The following is a 22,270-nucleotide window of genomic DNA, read 5'->3' as shown; positions in this document are numbered from 1 at the left end:
ATGAGGGGGAGTGGTTATGGAGAGAGCGAGGGAGAGGACTGAGGATATAAGGAAATAGCTAAGAGCAAGGACATGGAGCTGAAGGAGAGGAGACATGTGGATTAAAGGGTATGAGAGAGCGGACAGAGCTGGGGGAGGCGGGGTTTAAAAGGGGTGGGACACGAGTTGGTTTGGGGGCTGTCTTCTCTCTGACCTACATTTCAGCCAGCCAGAATCAACACAGCTGCCAGCGGGCTGAAGAGGTGGGAGTGAACCTCGTGTATGAGTGCACACACACACACACACACACACACACACACACACACACACACACACACACACACACACACACACACACACACACACACACACACACACACACACACACACACACACACACACACACACACACACACACACACACACACACACACACACACACACACACACACACAAGCACACACACACGCAAATCTACTAACCACCCTTACCACACACAGCTGCACAGAAACATTCAGCAAAACCACAAAATGTGCAATGAACAAAAACTGCTGTCCTTCACTCTCCCACCAAAAACAGACCTTTGCAATGGCGTGACATACTGAAGTATCACTGCATGTCAACAATTGTGCAAACCTCTTCTGTTTGCTTTCCTACACCACAAACTATGAGACTTAACAGCATGATGATGTTACCAAAAACACTAAATAAGAATTCCCAGGGATTAACATCTTATCTTGCAGTTAACACCACAGAAACATTCTCACTGAGAGAAAAACAGTCACCAGCACAGCTTAGCTCCTTCTGCAAAAAGGGCACATATTTTGTCACTTAAATGCTACAGACTCCAGACACTCCAACTTTAGTAGTGTTACTATGAAGGGTGTAGACTGTATACTTCGTGTAACACTGTAAAACTGTTGTGTGACATTTGTTTTAATTCAGATAGTAAAGAGCTGGCAGACATATGGCTTTACATTAATGGGGCATTTGAAAACTCCAACAATCAACTGCTAATCTGCTAATGCCAATCAAAAATCCCTTCTTCAATACTGTCATTAAAACAAAGTGAAAAAGGAAGTTTCCCTGTCTTAGTACTACCGTTGGCACAAATTTAGTTAACTGTTAAACTTCATAGCCGTCAATATGAGTTAACAGTTGTTCATAGCCTGTAATGATTTACAATCATAAAATCTATTTTAGAAAAAAAAAGAGAAAACAGTGAGAACGAAAACAAAAGATACACTTATGTGCCTTATATCTGTATGCTTCAAATGTGTGCCAAGAAAAGCAAATGTTTTCTTCATCCTCACCTTGTAAATACATTTGTGCTGGTCACCGAGAATACCCCTGTCCTCCTCCTCCTGCTCCTCTCCATGCTGCCTGTCCTCTTTGCGTTGTTTTACCTGAGGGAAGAGCTGGCGCCGGCCTGCTTTGACCCGAGCTTTCAGCTCCTTCAGATGGTGATACACTCCATTGGTGCGGTGGTTCCCTGTTGCCCCTCCCACCACGCCACCTACAAGCCCATTCTTGGGCTCATAGCGTGGCAGCACCAGCGCGCTAGGTGCTAAAGAGTCCAAGAGACCCTCCAAAGGTCCCCGGCGCGACTCTAGCTGCTTTTTCTCATGCAGCACCTCGGCGTGCAGTCGGATGCGCTCCTCAGAGCTGAGCGAGTCATAGGAGAGCACGTATTGGAGGTATGCCTCCTGTAGCTTGGCCAGCCGGTCCTGTGCTGACTTGGGGATGCGCAAAAGGTCGGCCAGCTTGGTCCACTTCTTCAGGTCCATCACCTGCTGCATGCCGCCCATGTCATTGATGAGCTGGAAAAAACGTGCCAGGTCCACTTCACAGCCACCTGCATGGAACAGAAGAACAAAGAAGGTTAATTCAGAAAGAGAATGGGGGCTCACAGTTGTTAGGTATAAAATTGTCTTATAGACCCGTTTCACAGCAGACATTTTGTGAAAGCAGGAAAAATACATGATAGTCATCTCCTATGACTATTATGATGGCTGCATTCCACACAGGCTCTGGTACTGTGTATGTTTACTCACTGACATGGCTAACCCTAACCCTATTGGACCTGAGTTTACACCTGTGCTTTTCCTGCTTTGACAGTTCAAAATGTCTGCTGTGAAAAGAGTCTATTGAACATTAAACTAATTAACTAATTAAACTAAAGGTTTTCAGTAACAGACATCCTGGCCCACCCAACAATGCTACATGTATACAGAGAAATGATCTGCTTTCACTTGTCCAAACTAAATTGAATCAAGTCAAATCAAGAAGAATTCCATCTTGGAGCATGTGCTCCCTTGGCTATACATGCCATTTCCTCCAACCCAGTTCATTTTATTTGAAACAGCCAATTGAGCTATCGGCTTTCAAAAATCATCTGAGCCCCTCATTGTGCCAAACAGGGACACAAATTACTGTTAATGTAGAACTGATCTGCTGGGCACAGTAAGGGAAGTCAATTGGAACAAGAACATCCTGGCTGGCTAAAGCCACTTCACTGTGGGTCACTGACTGCCAGGTCTCTCTTGCTAACAGCCGCAGAGCAACTGTACTTGAACTCTGCTGATCTGAATACAGCTGTAAAAAGTACACAGTCAAAATAAAGCAGTGAAAAACCATCTAAATTAAACTAACATGCACATGCATTTGGGTGCATACATATTCACATACACAGTTTCTGACTGGGCTGCAGCTGTTTAAAGGCTCAGAGTGCTAATGTCATAGTGAGAAATGGAAGGTGACAGGGCAATCTGGGGAAAATATTGTTTTCGTGGCCCGTCAGGCCCCTCGCAGAGCTGGTCCACATTGTTATTGTCATCTATAAACGAGGAAATAAAATCAGGTGAAATGCCACTGAAGCTTTCAGAGCACCACTGATAGCAATGGAAATAGCAATATTTGTGGTGCTTGCTTAGTGGCTGCTTTTGTCAGGAGAAGGTTAATACCTTCTTTTTGTGATTGTACATGATTTTCTTTGGATGTACATTATCTAATTTATGACTTGCTCGTCTTTATATTCAACAAAAGCTGTGAAAGAGAAAAAACCACAAGTGTAGGGGCCTGAGTGTAAAATGTAAAGAATGAGAGGAGGCCTCAGTTTGAAATGGGATGACTGGGTTCTTAATGCTTAGGTGATTCAAGAAAGGAGTTCTGTTGATTAAGTAGCTTTGCATGCATTCACATATATGTGTCTGGCTCACTTACCAATGACAGGTGGCTCATCCATGGTAATGCCCTGAGATTTGAGGTGCTTCCGGATGCAGGCCAGCCGCTGCACATTGGGGCCCCAGCGCCGTCCCAGCATGTGGACCCTCTGCGCCTGTGTAACAAAGCGCATCTCCTCGCTCAGCTTGCACTCCGGCCGCCAGTCTTGTGGTGGTACCACACAGCACATGCCAGCCCATTCGGCCTGTTCCCTCACCGCATCCAAATACACCAGGGGGTCCTGGAACTCCCGCGGCAGTGGCCGGAAGATGGGGACTTCTTCCAGTGCTGTCCAGCCCTCTGGCCAGCTACGCTGCGAGTCCCACTTCTTCTCCTGCTCGAGTTCCTCCTGGTTTAACTTCTCTTTCTCACGTTCCCAGTCTTTGTCACGGTCAGCAGGCCGCAGTGCTGCTGGTTTGAGCTGTCCGGGGCTGTTCGTGGAAGTAAGCAGGGAGGATGTGGTGGTGGAGGAGGATACAGAGGTTTGTTGGGGGTCTGAGGTAGTGCTTGCACGACTTGGGATCTGTGGGTGATTCTGGCCTGATGAAGGGGAGGAAGAGCTTGAGCTCCGACTGTGAGACCTGCTCTGCTGCTGCTGTGCTTGTCGAATCAACATCAGCTTGCCAGCCGATGCCCGCTTAGGTCGCTGGTTCACTGGCTCCACATTGGCTGCTGGTATAGAAGAAGGCAGGGTTTGTTGAGGAGGGGGAGTAGGAGGTTGAAGTGGGGTAGCAGGCGGAGTTTGTGTGGGAGAAGAGGGTGTTTCTGATACATGTCCATTAGAAACTGGAGTGGTAGGGGTGGTGGTTTGCGTGGCAGCTTTTTCTTGATTGGCTACCTTCTTGCTGCTGCTGCGTGTCTCCAGAGGCATGGATTGAATCTTGGCCTTCTTGGCCTCAGTGCCAGGGGTTTTGGCCCTCTGCTCAACACCCCCTGTCCCCACTGAGTTCAGCACCACCTCCAGACGCCGCTTGGAGTTACGCAGTCCCTCTCGACCTGGGCACTCCCCCTGGCCCTGCTGGCACTGTCTCTGCCCGTCCTCCTTGGCCAGGGTATTATGCCGCTGCCCATTTAGCCTGCCATTGAGGCGGACGCCAACATTGTGCAGCCCATTGGATAGTAGCACCTGTTTGCGGGTTTTTGCATTGCTGTGGTGGGCTGGTGCCACTGCTTTTCCTGAGTTGGCCAGCCCATTGCTGGCTGCTGGCTGGTTGTGCTGATTGTGATTGTTCGCTGACGATGATGCCGAAGCGGCGCTGTTGTGTTTGTTGCTGCTGCTGAGTTTGGTTTTCTTGCCTAGTTCTTTCTGTTTGGCTTTGGTGTAGGTGACATGGCCCTTGGACACGGTGGCTGTGTACTTCTTCACAGTTTTGGACGGCAATCGGAAGTCGCGGCTCTTCTTGGCCCCACTGACAGCTTGTGCCGAGCCCGCCCGCGTCAGCCCGTTCACTTTAGAGACCTGAGGTCAACAGAAAGAATGAATTGGAGTCATATTAGGAATACATCAAGATTTTTACCACAATGCTTTGAATCACTCAAGTAATGTATATGCAATAGCATGGGGAAAATGGTTTAATCTCTGTAAGAGTCCTGAAATGTCAGATCTGAGTGTTGAAGATTAGGTGAGATACATGTGAAGTAAAATATTACTGCAGCAACTTCATCTAAAATGCACCTTTCCGAAAATGTATCCACATACAGATGACATTCTATATTCAGAGACAACAAGAGACTGTACATGCGTGGGTGCACCCACACTCCACAATGAAGAAGCCAAACATTCAGATGCTAGCTCTGCGGTAAAACATTTGGCCGGTCAGACCAAAGCTATTTGTGGAAACCTACGCTATTCATTAGAGGTCCAATCAACTGTCGAAAATATTGTCAAACACAGAAGTGCAGCTCAAACTGCTGTCAACACAAAGGCTGAGATTTAGAAAAGGACACATGCATACCAAAACCACAACACCCCGAGATTAAAAACTATTTAGAAGGGGCAGAAAAAAAAGAGATGCTAGACATGAGAAGAAAAGAAGGAAAGGATGGCTCCATGCTTTCCACAAGCAGATGGCTGGACAGTATGAGGTAGGAGGTGGGGTCACTGGGATGGAATAAAATCCCATCCAGGCACATAAAAACAGCCTTTTATTTGATATGGGTTTCCTTAAATACTATAATTCAATTTTTGTGCTATGAATAAAAGTCCTGCGTGTGTGTTTATATGCGTGCATGTGGGAGAGATAGAGAAAGAGTGAGTGAGTGTGTATGTGCACATAAATGTGTGTGTTTGGTCTTTGAGGCCCCCAGCTGTACATCAGAGGTTTAGTACAGTGCTGCCTGGTTCCATGGCTGGCTCGCTGGCTGCAGCTGTGGGAAGAAACACGGTCACCCTCTCCCTAAGTGGAAAGAGCTTTACCATATATCCAGTAAATGTTAAAACCCATTGTTGTAAAACTACATTGTGTCTCGCTTTCTGTTTTAGGCCTGGTCTTTTCCAGTCTCCCTTTTTATTCTCTTTACTTGCCATCACTTCAATCCCGGCTTTTCTTTTCTTCCACTCTTATTTCCCCTGCATGCATTTCTAAGAATATCCACTTTCTCTCCCACCTCACCTCCATGTTGTTTTCATGGCCCACTTTCCGTGCTGCCAGGAGTTTTTCATTCTCTTTTCCTTCTCCCTTCTCACTGATTGGTGTGTGTGAGAAAGGCCTACAGAGAGTCAGGAGATCTTGTAAAGTTAAAGACCAATATAATATTTGAATGGGTTTGAGGTGGAGTTCATGTTGGTCTAGGTGCATCAACATAAAGGGTTAATTCCATCCTATTATGTTTGGTTATATTCTTTAAAATATTTTCAAACAAAACAAATTTTCTAAATTATGCATGTTAAGTAGGGACAGAAACCCCTTTTTAATGCAAAACTTCATATATTCCTGATTGTCACTAGAAAACAGATTAAAATTAGGATCTATAATCCTTTTTTTCCGCTGCCATATATCTACAGTATCTGTGTGTCTTTCTGCCAGGACCAGCTGGAAGTGAAACACAGAAGCAAGAAAGGAGGGAGGATGGGAGAGATGGAGTTATCAATCACAGCCGGGGCGCCACAGGAGGGAGCTGACAGCCGGCCCATTGACAGGTTTGCCTTTGAAGGGCTCTCGTGTCACACTTGTGTGTCTATGTGTGTGTGTGTGTGTGTGTGTGTGCGTGCGCATGTATTGTATTGTGTTCGTCTCAGGTGGTGGGGGGCCGACACAAAGACCAGGCCATTAAAAGATAAGGGGGGACTGAAACCTAACCCTAGCTCCGTCAATCATTCCCCCGACACATACACACACACGCTCCTGCTCACAATGGAAAAACACAGGGTGACAGGGAGAGAGGGAGGAAAAACATGGCATTGAGAAGGACTGGGGAGAGGAGAGGAGAGGAGAGAATGCAGCAACAGTATAAGTGGATAAATGAAGACTCAGCAGGCGTCGCCTAAAGAATTCTAATGTTGCCTTCTAATCCGACACATAATCTCACAAATTAAAACCGATTTATATCTATATAAATTAAAATATGTTTTATGAGCCATTTCAATAGAAACTCAACTGTTACCATTTGTTTTGTGTTACACTGGCACTTAAATTGTAACTGCTAAAGCAGCAGATGTCCAGACAGCTATCATATCTGTCAGCCACAGTTTGCTGACAAAGCATTGAATCCCAGAGACACACTGTCATGACCACTTCCTGCCACAGGAGGGCTCAGAGGACCTTTGCTCCTCACGGGGTCTATGCAAGTCTGCCTCACCTCTCTCTCTTCAATCATTTGGTCTGGTGGAAAGGGAAGATAGCAAGAGAGTGATGACTAAAGGAGAAAAGAAAAGCTGGGGAAGGAAGGAAGGAAAAAAGAAAGAAAGAAAGAAAATGGAAGTTTTCTTCTGCTAATAGCCACTGGCAAAGTGAAATCAAATAGAAATGAAAAGGACGATGAACAGAACAAGACAGACAATGAAGCCAAAGGGAAAAAATAGAACGCACACACACACACACACACACACACACACACACACACACACACACACACACACACACACACACACACACACACACACACACACACACACACACACACACACACACACACACACACACACACACACACACACACACACACACACACACACACACACACACACACAGGCAGCCGGAGACTGGAGTGGATTTCGGTCGCACATGAGCCGGGGAAGGAGGGGAAGGGAGGGAGGGAAATGGAGGTGGGTCTAGATGACATCATGTGTTGCTATAGCCCAGCTGAGGCCTGGCAGGAAGATTTTTAACAGGCAACATCTGCAGGAGCCGTCTCTGAGAAGAAGGGGGGGGGGGGGGGGCAGACAGCGAGAGAAGGCCAGCCAGAGGATAGAGGAAGACAGGAGAAAGTTTAACCCTTGCAAAGCTCTGATGAATGAGGGAAAGGAGATGTAGTGGAGACTGCGTGTATTATTCTGTTCCTAAAACACTTTTACACATGTTCTTAATCACAAATAGTCAGAGTCATGTTTATACTTCTTTGTCAGGACAATGAGGAGGCTCTAGCTCCACCTAAGATACCGCTGGTGCTACTGACATGCAACCAGATATCAGGACAACAAAGATACCACATGGGGACCACGAGACATGTGACTGTTCAGTTTTGCCTACTCTGTGTTTTCTCCATCCATGTTTCTGATGCAATAGGTTCCTAACAGTGAAGAAAACATGGAGCAATTTGGGAAATAAATAAATAAAGATAGAAAAATCTTACATAGCCATTTCCTCACCATAACTGTCTCTATTGCCAGGAGAATGAAATACTGTAAACACAATTACTGTGGATATATACACACTATATTATCATGCATGACACAGCCCGATAGTGTACAACCCATCCATCAAGTGTTACACTGATGCTATGACTCTCAATGGGTTAAATCTTATGCTGAACTATAAATCTATTCCGATGCCAGAGTCATTTACGGTGCGACCGCCAGAACACCTCGACTGGCGAGGCATAAATCCGACTTAAGCCTTCTTTCCCCCTCTGCTATCTTATTAGGGTGCGATGCAATGCGGCCCTAGGCTGGTTGACTTTTAAGCAGCTAGAGAAAGGTCACTATAGCCTGGCGCTAATATTACACACGATTCGAAAGCCTCTACAAACTTACAGGGAGAGAACTACATATAGTCTCATGTACAAGAAAAAAACACATTATGTAATTTTCAGGTAGCAATTAATTCTTATTAATATTCTGTTTTTCCCCCTGCTGTAGTAGCATGAGGGAGGTTAATTGAGGATCTGCTGAGGACAAAGGACAAACAACTAAACAAGAAAGTGCAGTCTTTTTCAAATGATGCAGAGTCGGCTAAATGGTTTGGCCCTGCACACCCCACCTGTGCCTGCTACCGTGTACAGCTGCTTTGCTGACATCTCTGCTTTTGTTATTTAATTAAAATAGATGGAAACATATTGTTTTATAAAAAGGTCCCGTTACGGCACGTGTATTTTGTTGATACAAGCTGCTATTAAATTAGGGAGAACTGAATCACGGTGAATTGAATTATGATAATGCCTTTACCCTTCGGTTTTACACACACAACCCCTAGTTCGTTTTACGACTACATAATCACTTAACCTTTTATATGGCTTAGCTTGTATTTTCACAGTTGGTCATGTGTATAAGTGTGTGTGTGTGTCTTGAACACACATGGTTAACACACATACTGTTCATGCTAATTGGAGGGAAAGCGAGGAAGGGGGAAAAAAAGCTCTAATCCTTCCAAATGATTGGAGCCATGTTGTCAAGGGCAAGATCCGTCTGTTTGACACAGGAGCATGGAGACACAGACAGAGAGTGGGAGCGTGAAGAGAAAATGAGTGAAAGCCATTGAGAGAGCCGAAGATATAAAGAGAGAAAGGTGGAATCAGAGTGCAGGGGGTAGAAACAAAATACACAGTATGAGAGGAATCAAAAGAATCATGCTGGGTGCCAACAGTGAATTTAAAGAGAAAGAGAGGGAGTAGAGGAAGAGCTGTGGGACAAAGACTTGTGAGTAAGTGAGGCTGAAGTTTGTCTTGGCAGGCAGTCACTCTCATTGAGATTCATTGTTGATTTTACTGGACAATTCCAGCCACTTTAAAAAACCTGAATCACATGCCTGAGTCTGCATCAGCAGTAGCCGATTACTACAACAGCAACACCACCACCACTAGATAGAAGCTGGCATTGAACAGAAAGGGAAAGGCAAGAGAGGAAATGAAGGAGAAGAATTTCTATCTTCTCCATTTCCTCTAAGGAAAAAAGAAGCAGGAAAAATGAAGAATGAAGTATTTCTTTTGATCAGCTGATGCGATCAAAAAAACTGTTGTTTCTTAACTAAAGCGATCTCTAGCCCTTCTCCTCCTTCTCCTTCACTTTGAGGTTCCTTGAAACCTGCTGAGTGCCACAGAGAGGGAGGCAGGCTTTCACAGCCCCTAGCCAGCACTACTAAATATAGATGCAGTCGCAGCAGGCCAAAACACAATCATTACTCTACCAGACACAATGGATGAAAAGGAGAGGAGAGGAGAGGAGAGGAGAGGAGAGGAGAGGAGAGGAGAGGAGAGGAGAGGAGAGGAGAGGAGAGGAGAGGAGAGGAGAGGAGAGGAGAGGGAAAATGCAAAAAAAAAAACTCAAAGAGAGACAATTAAGAATGTGAGGGAGAAGGTGAAACCATCAATAAAAACAAAATATAGGAAGGAGACAAGTTGGGCACAGGAGTAGTTAGGAGAAATCATTGAGAGGAAGATAAAAAGAGGATGTGGCAAATGGGTAAATGCAGAGAAGAGTCAAGAGAGGGGAGGATTTTAACTGGGTTTAACAGCCAAACAAGCCTGCTGCTCATTGAGCCTGTTCATACAGAATATTCCAGGGTATCTCAAATTACACTACAGCTAATGCAAACCATTTACCAGCCACAGAAATTATGGTGTAGGAGAATACTTCACATTTTGGAAGCTCTCCTCATCTCTAGTGGGAAGCTTTCATCCTCTCTCTGTCCTTGCTATGTGATATTTAGCATATGTGGCTCTGTCATTTTCTATAGTCCGCTGTGTTGTAATTGCTTAGCTCTCTCGGCCATACCTGCTTGCGAAGCTCCTCAGCAGCTCTCCTCGGTGGCAGCCCATTGGCTGAGCCCCGACCGCTGGCCATGGCCTGCTGCACCCTAGCATGCTCCCGGGCCTCCGCCCGCTCACTGCGCTCCCTCAGGAGGGGCGGAGGTGGAGGCGGAGGAGGTGGCAGTGGTGGGGCAGGAGCATCCCTGCCATGAGTCCCAGCCTTGGGCCTCGGACTCTCCCTTGTCCCTGCTTTACCATGGTTGTTGAACACTGGAGGGGGAGAAGAGACAAACAAAGGAGTGTTTTTTATTCTAAATTAATGTGTTTGCATCAAATACATGTTAAGGGCGCATCTATTATTTGCCTCAAATGGCTGTTCATTTTGTTGTATATAATGTAGCTGTACAAGCTCCGCAGTTCAAGGAGATTTGAAATACATCCAAGTGAATTTAGTAAAAAGGTTTTGCAGTTGGCTGCATGAATCAGGCATGTCTTCAACATGAAGATCATGAAAAGCTGTTTCTCTTAGTGTTAGGGCAGCAATAGGACAGAACATTCACTCTTGAGATTTAGGAATGAGCTGTGTGGTATATGTACACATTTTATACATGTTAAATAAGTTCTTTAACCCACTATAAATTCCTGACATGCATAAAAAGTCAAAAATGAATCAAATAAAAAATTAAGCTATCCTAAGAAAACAAGACACTGTGGAAAGTTCCTATCAGGTATCAAGGTTTAAACACTTACAGGACATATACTATGCTTTTTCAGGCTACTGACTACCTATGCCAATGCCAATATGTGTACTCTCAATACACCCTTGTAGTGTAGAATGGCTTATAAACCCCTGGCACCAAACCACAACGACCAAGTGGAAAAGCCCGCGCAAACATTGGAATGACAGGCTTTTGGCTAACATATAGCCCCCAATCAGTAAAATATGCATGATTTAAGGGCCGCATGAAAACTTCTTTATGCTACATCTCAATGAACCTGTTCAAAATGGACGTGGACTACATCAACCCCGAGGGATGATGCTAAGCAAGTTGAACAGGAGTGGAGCAATTAACATACACATTCAATAGCTCTCTCTTCAGCTTTTATAGGGCAATTCAAAGTTTCACGGAGTCTTAATATCAACAGGATGTATAGAAAGAATGACAGGAGGCGCAAACTGTAACACAAACACATAGAGCATTTATAGTATATTTACAGAATACTCTGAAAAGCAAGGCTGTGTTAGATGATCTGTTTGTACAATTTTGAACATCAGTGCATGTTTCTGTCTGCAAAAGTGTGTGTGTGTCCGCGCGTTACGCTGTTTGTGTGTATCCACTTATAACCACAAGTGAGCGTCTGCAGGTCTCTTGGGCCCCTCGCTCAGTGAAAAATCAGTGAAATCTTGACATTTTGAAAAGTGAGCTAAGCAAGAAACAGAGCCCAATAAAAGCTGTTTAATTTAGCTATGTCAACATGGCACATGGCCGAGAGAGAGAGAGAGAGAAGCAGAGACGGAGCGTTGATGAATAGGCTACAATGTAGGGCCTTTCCTGTCTCTCTTTACCTCCCAGAATAAAATGTTTGTCTCTCCTTTGCTAATTCTATTTCTCCTTCTGTTTCCCTGCTGCCCCCGCCCTCTTCCCTCTTCCTCCCTAAGAGCCCATATAACCCTGCTCCTGCTGGAGAGAGGCCCACACTGCATATTAAAGTGTCACGTTTGACACAAATCTTAACCGCAAAATGTACTGAGGGGTGTGAGTGTGTGTGTGTGTGTGTGTGTGTGTGTGTGTGTGTGTGTGTGTGTGTGTGTGTGTGTGTGTGTGTGTGTGTGTGTGTGTGTGTGTGTGTGTGTGTGTGTGTCTGATGTCTAGCACACAGCATCAACATTCTCTCTCAACACTGGAGCACTGACCCAGTCTCGACTATGTGTGTGCACACACCTACGTATGTACACAATCATCTGTTTCGTTGTCCTTAACCCCCCCTCATCTCTATTGTCCCCTACAAAATATATCTGCCTATTTCCCCCTTTATCTATTTATTTAGCATATCACACTGAAGGCGCCAAGCTACTTCGCAAACAGTGTTGGTATAAGAGATAAGACAGGAGACTAAGCTGTCCTCATGCACACAACAAGTCTGGATTTGTTCAAACAGGTTTCACTATCCTACTGTTCATGCTCCATACATCACAGTTTATGTTACAAGCCACAGCTACACATGTAAGAATGAGAGAAAAGTACATGTTTCTGTGTTAGGGGTAGGTACAGCCGGTAAAGAACACAAAGGCAGTGCGCAGTTCTCCCAGAGTTCAATGCGAGCAAATCTATGGACCTCTCTCTCTCTCCTCTCTTAATCCCAATAGTCTCTCTGCTGTCTCTCTCCTCCTCCACATTCCACTTGAGAGGATGACAGAGGAAAGAGCTGAGCAAAGCGTTCACCTTTTGAACCTTTCTGGCGGCAATTCTACAGACTAAAAGGAGGTAGGGAGAGAGAATTGGGGAGGGTGGAGAGGAGGAACAATGAAATCCGGCCCTTGTTTCACGGGGAAACGCCTGGCCGGAAGGATTGTATGTCTCCGAAGTCTGCCAGGGAGGGAGGGCCTTCAGGTTAAAATTGTTTCTCTGCTGCTCTATAAAAAAGTAGATTCAATACTACACAAAAGGTATAAACAAATAATATGTTATTGTAAAAGAAAATAGTACGAGAGAGAAATATTTTGGGGGATGTTTCACCTTACACACAGCAAAAAAAAACAAAAAACATTTTTGTCAAATCATTTTAATTCAATATTGAGCCCTGAAACTTGCTTTCCTAGTGGAAAAAATGCCTCTGCAGTGATGATAAAATTTGTTTCCCAGACATTTCTATATTAAGTGTGTAATTATTTTACTTGATTGTAATTCTTCTCAGACAAAAGTGACTTGATAAGATGAGAGATTTCTGCAGTGTCCTTGTTTTATTGCATCATTGTTGTGTGCCAGTCCTTGCTCAGTGGCTCAATTAGATCCTTACAATTTCCTAAATGCTGTGTACAAGTGTGTGAATGTGCATTCATCCAAATGTCTATGTCCCCCAAGGGTTGTACTGTACGTTGCGGTGTGTGTGTGTGTGTGTGTGTGTGAGTGTGTGTCGAGGGCCCAGGCCAGCTGTTGTAGCGCGTGCATAAACACCTTGTTAGGGCTTAGCAAGTTAAGTGTAATTGGGGTGGAAAGAGCCGATGCGCTGCTCTACTCTCCCATGTGACTTACCCCCTCTCTGCAGTGGAAAAAGAGGGCAAACTTAGGAAATTGCTCTCGTGCATGTGCGCACTCACTCACTCACAGACATGCACTAGACTCATTTGGCCCAAGTTTCTCTCTCTCTCTCTGCTGCATCTCTCCATCTTTGCATGTGAATCTTTTTACCGAACTGAATTTTTCCACTCCTCTCTACTTATTCGCCTGGTGCAACATCCTTCACTCCCCTCCTTCTTCCTTTCCTCTCACCTGCATATCCATCACTATCTCTTCCTCAGTTTCCCCTCTATTCCTCTCCCTCCTCCTCTCACTTTCATCCCCTACACATGGCAATCCTGCACCGCCCCTCTCTAACATTTCTCTCTTCCATCCTTCTCATCCCTAATGCCTCAGGAAACACAGGCAGGATATCTGTGGCCCTACAGACCAATTGAAGACAGTCTCCTCTGTACATCCTGCAAAGCCACATTTACGAATGACTGCATTTTCCATCAAACTCTGGAAATTTGTTGAGAATAAGATAATTGTATACTCTACATGGGGGAAAAAGTGAGAGTGCAACGTGTGAAGACCGGAGAAATGTGTTGGTAATAAAAAAGATGGCATGCTTTGTTCCAAGCTCCAGTCTCATCCTTACCATGCCCATTGAGTGGATGCCTGGCGGGGAGCTTGCCCTTGCGGGGTGTCGAGTGGCAGGAGGAGGAGGCTGAGGCTTGGCTGCTGCTTGCCCCACCATGGGCGTGAGTACCACCTCCGTTCCTCACCTCCTCCTCCTCCTCTTCCTCGTCCTCCTCCAGGTCCTCTTCCTCCTGGGAGCTTCCAAAGTAGGCCATGTTGCTGGGCAGGGCCGATGAACCTGAGTGCAGAGAGGTGGAGGAAAGGAAGAGATTATTAATAAAGAGGAAAGTCAGGGGGGAGGGAGGAATGAGAGAAAGGAAAAGAAAAGGGAAAATTACTATTTGAAATAAGAAAAAGAAACTGAAAAACACAACTGTACTGGAAGTCTTTCTCTAAGATATTATCCTATTTAAATAGAATACACCTTATTTTTGAGACCACCAGCTGTCTACATATGGAGAAAAAAAAGTTTTCTTTTCTTATTCTAATTTCAGACCTTGCAGATGAATCAACATCAATATGTAAGCAGTAAAGTATTAATGTAAAAATAGAAGTTGCTCAAGGATTTGTGAATAATGGTGATTGTGCTGCTGAATTTCATCTGTTATCATCGCAGTTGGTGGTCTATTGATGCTTTGTAAACTGCTCCGCACATAGCGGCTCCATTGTTACATTCACTCACACACTAAAATGCACAAACATGATCAAGGACATGAACAGCGCAGTGAAAAAATGGTTTGCAGTAGAGTGACTGCTAACAAGCTAAACCTTTATTAGCTTTTGAATTGCTTCGTATATCTCACATTGATAGCCTGTGACTGTGGTATTATAATCTATAAACTGACGTAAAATGACTACCGATTGTTTCTGGTGTTTCTGGTGTTTTTTCTGTCCATTTGTTATGTTTTGTTAATGCCTACGCAATATAATAACCATATCAGTATTACTATATACAGTAGAGGAGGAAAGGGAAAGAGGGGGTGGCTTGCAACAGTATGCAACAATGTATGTAACAGCCTGTCTTTCCACAGAGACTTCTGATGTTGACAGTTTTATTGAGATATACAGTATATACAATACACACGCTCAAATATCTAACTCTGTAAAAGAGTTACTTAGAAACCAAGGAGTATCTCTTCTGCGTTGGTGAGCTAATCCAAAACCTGTCGCTTTCACTCTTCCAAACAGGATTACTGTCAATCTATCCCCCTAGTGGGGAAGAAAACGTTCTCTCTCTCTCTTTCCATTTTCTGCCACATTCAATCACTTTCATCGTCATCTCTGAGAAATTTAGCTCAATATGTGCCGGAAGCTGGTAAACGGTGTTTGGCAGTGGATGGCGTATAACGTTACCTCAGTTAGCTGAAGATAGACACACAGACTCATTCTCATAAAGAGGTCATAAAGCCCAAAGCTATGTTATTAAACCTCATAATGTTGCACTCATAAATCAGTGCGCAAACAGTTGGTTCAGTCATGTAGATGCAGGAATAAAAAATGAGGCTTGTAGAGGACAACAGCAGCAACTGTACTGTAAATTTGGACATATATATATATATATATGTTATATGAAGTTGTAAATCACTCAGGATTTTTTGGATGCGTTTGCTGCATCAGGCCTTGGTGAGCTTCAAGAAACATCATAAAAAGGTTCAAGTTGTACATTGGACTCACTAAGGAGCAGCTGTTGCAGGGCCAGTATGAAGAGGACTTCTGCAACCATCATGGGCAACACAATCTAGTTGTTATTTCTAGCCATGTACTGCTAACAGATAAATGAAAAAAATGCAGCCTGTGTGTGTGTGTGTGTGTGTGTGTGCGACTTCGACTGCCTAGACAAGGTGGACAAATCATCCTAAATGTGTACAATTCGGCTTGGTGAACTCACATGTACGCTTGTGATTGTTTATTTATAGTTAACATGGATGCGTGGCAAAGCAACAGCCTCGAAGATTTGATTAAAGCTGGCTGTTTATGAGCAGGAAACAGGATATTATGAAGTTGTGAGTCCTTTATGATTAAATCGATTGCATAGCATGAGCAACTACTGTGGCTTTTACGACTCTTTGAGGGGCCTCAGTGTTTAAAGGGCATTACTGGGCAGCAATGCATGATTATATGTCGATTAAAATATTGTTAAGCCTCTGAATTCAAGGAGCCTGCATTAAGCTTTACAGAGCGGTTAAAATTACACAGAGTGAAATAAAAATTAGCCAAGCCAATTATTTAATTAGCACACTTGTTTTGGAGGGTGAAGAATACTTATCTTAGATTTTACACATTCAATATGTTATTAAGTGACCTAATTAAAATATAGAGATAGCACTAGCATGAGGGCACTAAAATACGGTATACAAGGGTTGTGTTTTATACATTATCAGCAAAACTACAAATGTATTCTGCACAAGGGACTGCTCCAATGTGTTAGAGGTCTTTAGTTGGACAATAGCTAAAGAGAAACAAGAATGTGTTCATTCATTAGCTTATCTATGTGAATAATGTAATTAGTTGTGCAATGTGACACATACATACATTTGTACACATTTGCAGCATTAGTGTACAATAGAGCGGTAAACATTTGGGTATATAAGGATACACTTAAATGAGACACTGATAAAGCCTGAGTTTTCTGATTAACAAAGGAGAATACATGCTTAACTGGTGCTAACCAGTACCACACAGACAACACCACTTTATTCCATGTTTAATAGCCTATAGGGTGCAGAATAACACTGCACAAGTCAAGCTAGTTCAGTATGGCAGCTCAATGTGGACAGAGTGTTGTCAAAAGTGTAACAAAAGATAGACAGTTTCCTTAATTCAAGACTCCTTAGGGGGTTCCTGTGGTTACCATATGTCATCACATTGTTTTGAAAGCTTAGTTTAAATATCATATTCATATTAAAGCTTTTCCAAACAATAAAAACTAGATCCTGGTAATAATAAATCTTGTTTTGCCTTGGATCACATTTTTCACACAGCAGCTCTGCCAGTTTCTTATTATCTCTTCAGAGAGCTGATAAAGGAAAAAATCTGTTGTGGCAGCAGATTCTCTAAACAGATAATATTATAGTTTTACCTGCTTTTCAACTGAAAGAGGTCTATAGGGCAAAAAGTTCAACAACAGTGAAGTACAGCTTTTACATAATTCACACATGCGGTAAGGCCTGTTTCTCTGGAGGCAGGGATAGAGTCTCAAACTGCAACTGGTTGAAGAAGAAGCAGCTCTGATAATATTTTGTGGTTTTGTGCATTACAGCTTCTGAAGTAGGATGTTATAACATTTGCAGCAGCACCACTTTGTAACAACGTATAATTTTCTGGCTTTTAACTCGTGGATCAGGCCTAAAGGTTTGAACGCACATACATAGGCAGCACACGTAGAAATTAAATAAAGCCACACACGCGTGCACCTAAATACAAACACACAGCACAGACACCTCGTTTATCTTGGCGACAGAGCAAACGCTTCTCTTTTAGACCAAACAAACACAACGAGGCAGCACACACACTGGCCCAATCAGCTTCTAATGACTCGCTTCATTAGTTAAATGGCTGTAATTTACTACCCTTAGCAGGGGTCAGCGGACCAATGGCAAACAGAACACGGGGGCACAAAGGGGCTATATGGAGGGAGTGGTGTGCGTGTGTGTTCGTTTGGCAGTGTAGGGAAGTGGAGATGAAGGCTTGATGCGTGCGTGTGTGTGTATGTGTGTGTGTGTGTGTGTGTGTGTGTGTGTGTGTGTGTGTGTGTGTGTGTGAGAGAGAGAGAGAGACCTTTTACAGTACTTCTACTCTTTTGGAAAAAAGTTTAAGAGAGTAAAGTTGGGGGTTTGGAAGTCCTGTTAAGACAATTGTTGATTATGGATTAGAAACTATAAATAGGAAGAAAGATACAAGTGATTGTGAAAGTGAGAAAGAAAAGAAAAGAAAATAAGAAAAATGATGGAGAATGAGGCTGAATGGTAGAAGATGAGAACCAGACGACAGACAGAAACAGCCCAGCTGTATCATCTAATATCATATATTCAAGAGCCCCAAAATAAGCCTGTCAAGAGGTTTGGAGAGAGGGAGAGACGAAAGGAATGATAGAATACACAAAGCCAGCCAGTCTTCTGACCACTGGCATTCTGACTGCATGAGTGACAGCAATATTTCTGGGGCCGATACCAGAGATTTACAGACCCCCCCCACCCAATCTCCTCTGGCACAGATATCCCAAATCCATCAGCTCCTAGAAAACACACATATACACAGTGGAAAAACCACAACCCAGACCTTCTCCAAGATCTCTGACAGGGCTTGAGCCCAATCCTCCAATTACACCAGCTTTTCATCCACCTCATTCCAACCGCAGACAAATCATAATTAGGTCTGAAAGAGTCTATTAGGATTGTCATTTTTAACGGGGCTCTGGGGTAGGGGGGGGGGCATAATTACAAACCCTCCATTCTCTGGCTACCCTTCTTTTGTCCCCTTAACTGGAACTGAAACAATGAGGACAATTTAAATAGTCAATCAGGAGGGTTTAGCTGCCATGGGGAAATGTGGACGTGCAGACTTAGAACAAAGTGCTGCATGTGTGCACAGGAAGTATAACCGCTGTTTTTAAGGGAAGCTCAAAGAGGGCGACAAATGTACATTGCCTGGTGTGGAGAGGAAAAGTTATCTGCTACAGCTGAGCTCTGCCAAAACTTCATCAGTCACTAATGGAGAAAGAGAGAGGGACTGAGAGAGGATTAGGGATTACTTCGCCAATTGACATTCCTTCATGTCAGCAAAACCATTAACCTCACAAACAGTGCAGCTCTGGTCTAGGAGGAGAACGCAGAATCGGTGTTGCACCAACAACTTCTGTTCAGCATTGTGAGAGACAAACTCTACGCAAACTGTTTCTAGGCTTTAATCAAATAGCAATCACGATGAGAGAGAAAACTACCTTATCCCTAAGGGAAATTCAGCTGTCACTGCAGCGATGCACTTGAGAGACACATGAGTAGCTGTCGGACTTGAGATCCTATTCCCAGGAGTGGAAAGGTGCCTCCAGTTAAGCGAAATTCTCAGACAATAAAAATACCATCAAACAAAATCCAATCTAACAATCTAGATACAAGGTCTCAAACTAGATTTTTCAACACAATTTCAATGATTGGCAGATTTTTCTTTAAAGCCAGATGTGAAAAAAAAGTCTCCTGTGTAATCAAATACTGGGAATCAGAGGTCTTTGGTTCACTAGGTCAGAGCTGAGAGGTTATGTAAGCAGAGGGAGAAAGAGAGAGAGAGAGAAAAAGAGAGGCACCATGCTGGGGCTGGCAGGCATGCAAGAGGGCCTAGGGGGCAAAGAGGTAAACACAGCAGTGGTGCACAAATAACCCTGGCACACACACACACAGAGAGAGACACGCACACACACACAGAGAGACAGACACGCACACACACACAGAGAGACAGACACACACACACACACACACACACACACACACACACACACACACACACACACACACACACACACACACACACACACACACACACACACACACACACACACACACACACACACACACACACACACACACACACACACACACACACACACACACACACACACACACACACACACAACTTCTGGAAATGAGTCTTACATAAGAGGCAAATTTCTAGGAGTGTGTGAGAGTTATTCATTTACTCCCTAATCTATTCTTATCTCATCTATGTCAATGTGTATACTACGTGTGTGTGTGTGTGTGTGTGCGTGTGCACATGCTTGTGTTTGTATTTGTGCCTCCCTGAGAATAAGCTTTAGTAAATAACTTTTTCCCCCCCAAATGCTTAACAAATTTGCAGAAGACAAATTGTCCTGATATTCTCTCTTGATTATTTTTACGATGAATGCTTGCTCAAATATGTTAAGTACAGGTCACACAGTAAGTGTAGTCTAATGCCATACACTCCTATCTGACACACAACTCAAAACCCGGTATCTTCATTTGAAATGAAACCCATGAATAATTTTCAAAACCGTGAGCACTGAACACCTGAATCTATACTATGACACTGCTTCATTCTGCTCTACTTAGTGCTGCCCCCAGCCTGCCAGGAGCAGCAGTGCATCCTCTAGGTTACCAGAGGCAGACAAGGCCAGAGGCAGACCGTCTGGCTACCACCCAAATGGCTTTCTCCATGGATATAAACAGCCCAACTACAGGCCTGGACCACACATAAACACCATTCTGAGAACACAAGCAATGACTGAACACTCCAGCTCATGTGTGTCTGTGCGTATGTGTGTGTGTGTGTGTGTGTGTGTCTTTGCAGGAGAAAGAGATGAGAGGGGGGGGCAAATCCAATGTATAAGGCTCTAGACATTGTGGGTGGTGAGCATACATGGTGTGCATCCTTCTATACAGTAGACAGAAATCTTGTTTTTCCACTTCTCCGTCCAGTTACTTCCACATTGCATCAGAATAATCAGGCACCCCTGCTCCCCAAGTGGAAAGGGGATCATAAAAATAACTTTCCCCTGGGTTCAGCAACAACAGCCCCATGACGATCTAATTCATGACTGTGGGAAAAAAAAAAAAAAAACTCAAAAGAATGTGATGAAGAATGTTGTCACTCACAAACTCAGATTTGGATGAAAAGGTACATGAGCAACATGGAAGACTTGGAAAATTTCTACGCAGCGACACGAGAGTCCTGCTTTCACAACATTTCTTTCTTTTTTTGTTGCTCACTTTTATCGTTTCAAATCCTTCATGTTTTAACTGCTTTTATGTAGCTGTCAGAGTGAGTGATGGATAGAAGTCTTTGGGGTGGATGCGTAATGTTTACCACATAAGATAAGCAAACAGAGCAGCGGGTGTGTGGGGGTGTAAGGAGTGTGTGTTTACACACTGTGAACGTTTGACCCAGGACGAATCCCAGAAATCACTGCTGATGGGGTTTCGCTAACTGGCCCGTAATAACTTCAAAAACAGGGCCTAAACAAATCAAAATCTAATTTAAAGGGAGGGAAATGAGGGAGATAATGGAATTGAGATTTCCATAATGCAGCTAGAGATCCTGTCAGAGGCATTTTGGGAGCAGACTTGAAGGAGCCTAAATGTGGGTGGTGGTCAGATCACCAGAGAGACGCGTATCAGAATCTTAAAGGGGATTGGGGGTTTCAGATGATATCAAAGACTTGAGTCCCTTTGAAAAGATTAACCAGGCTAACATGGATGTCCTCGTAGGCTGTGTCTCGTCATATACCCTGGATGTCGTCAAGCTACACACGCACAAACGCACACACACAATGAATGGAGGACACAGAGGAGATAAGCAGGACAGGCAACATCAGCATGGATTTGCACTCATGCTTGAACTCACACACACACACACCTCAAGGGCTCTGCTGACATTCTCCCATGTCCCTCTCCTGGTAAGGGTCCATGCATGTGGGTCATATGAGAGGCCAAGGGGAAAAACATCCTCACAGCATGGACAGTAGACACACACACACACACACACACACACACACACACACACACACACACACACACACACACACACACACACACACACACACACACACACACACACACACACACACACACACACACACACACACACACACACACACACACACACACACACACACACACACACACACACACACACACACAAAACTGGGTCTATAAATACAGCAGTAAAGCAGGGAGCGGCGGAGTGGAAAAAGCCCAGTGGAAAACCATTCAATCGTTAGCTTAGCAGCCTAGCTTTAAAATTACCATTAGCAGCACAGTACAGCAGACCTTGCATGCACACACGCTAGAAATCAACTTACAAAGCACCATTCACATTCTTAACCTGAATTATGAAGAGAGAGAACAGCAAACTGAGTCAGGACCAGCCACCTATACCTCATTAGATTACTGCTCTACATGTAAGGGTGGGGTTAGTTTAGCTCACAGAGTAATAGCATTCAGCATAATCTCAACTTCAAAGTATATGGGACATTATATCATTAGCCTGTGTAAAATCCTGGCCTATATATGCAAATCAAAGTCCCTCTCACCAAAGGCTTCAGTCACTTTTAGCATACT

General features: G+C 44.0%; 1 protein-coding gene across 1 annotated transcript in view; it reads right to left on the bottom strand.

Moving 5' to 3' along the window:
* jarid2b (jumonji and AT-rich interaction domain containing 2b) overlaps positions 1 to 22,270 on the bottom strand; it is a 102,740-nt gene that overhangs the window by 5,732 nt on the left and 74,738 nt on the right. The window contains exons 5-8 of the mRNA XM_062435589.1: positions 14,203 to 14,421; positions 10,349 to 10,593; positions 3,202 to 4,660; positions 1,293 to 1,834 (exon numbers count right to left, since the gene is read on the bottom strand). Of these exons, the coding sequence (XP_062291573.1) occupies positions 1,293 to 1,834; positions 3,202 to 4,660; positions 10,349 to 10,593; positions 14,203 to 14,421 (2,465 nt within the window). The remainder of the gene's footprint in view (positions 1 to 1,292; positions 1,835 to 3,201; positions 4,661 to 10,348; positions 10,594 to 14,202; positions 14,422 to 22,270) is intronic.

The sequence above is a fragment of the Scomber scombrus genome, chromosome 16, assembly GCF_963691925.1.
Source record: "Scomber scombrus chromosome 16, fScoSco1.1, whole genome shotgun sequence".
NCBI lineage: Eukaryota > Metazoa > Chordata > Actinopteri > Scombriformes > Scombridae > Scomber > Scomber scombrus.
Note: the sequence above shows the minus strand (reverse complement) of the source record. Positions and strands in the feature narration are given on the sequence as shown.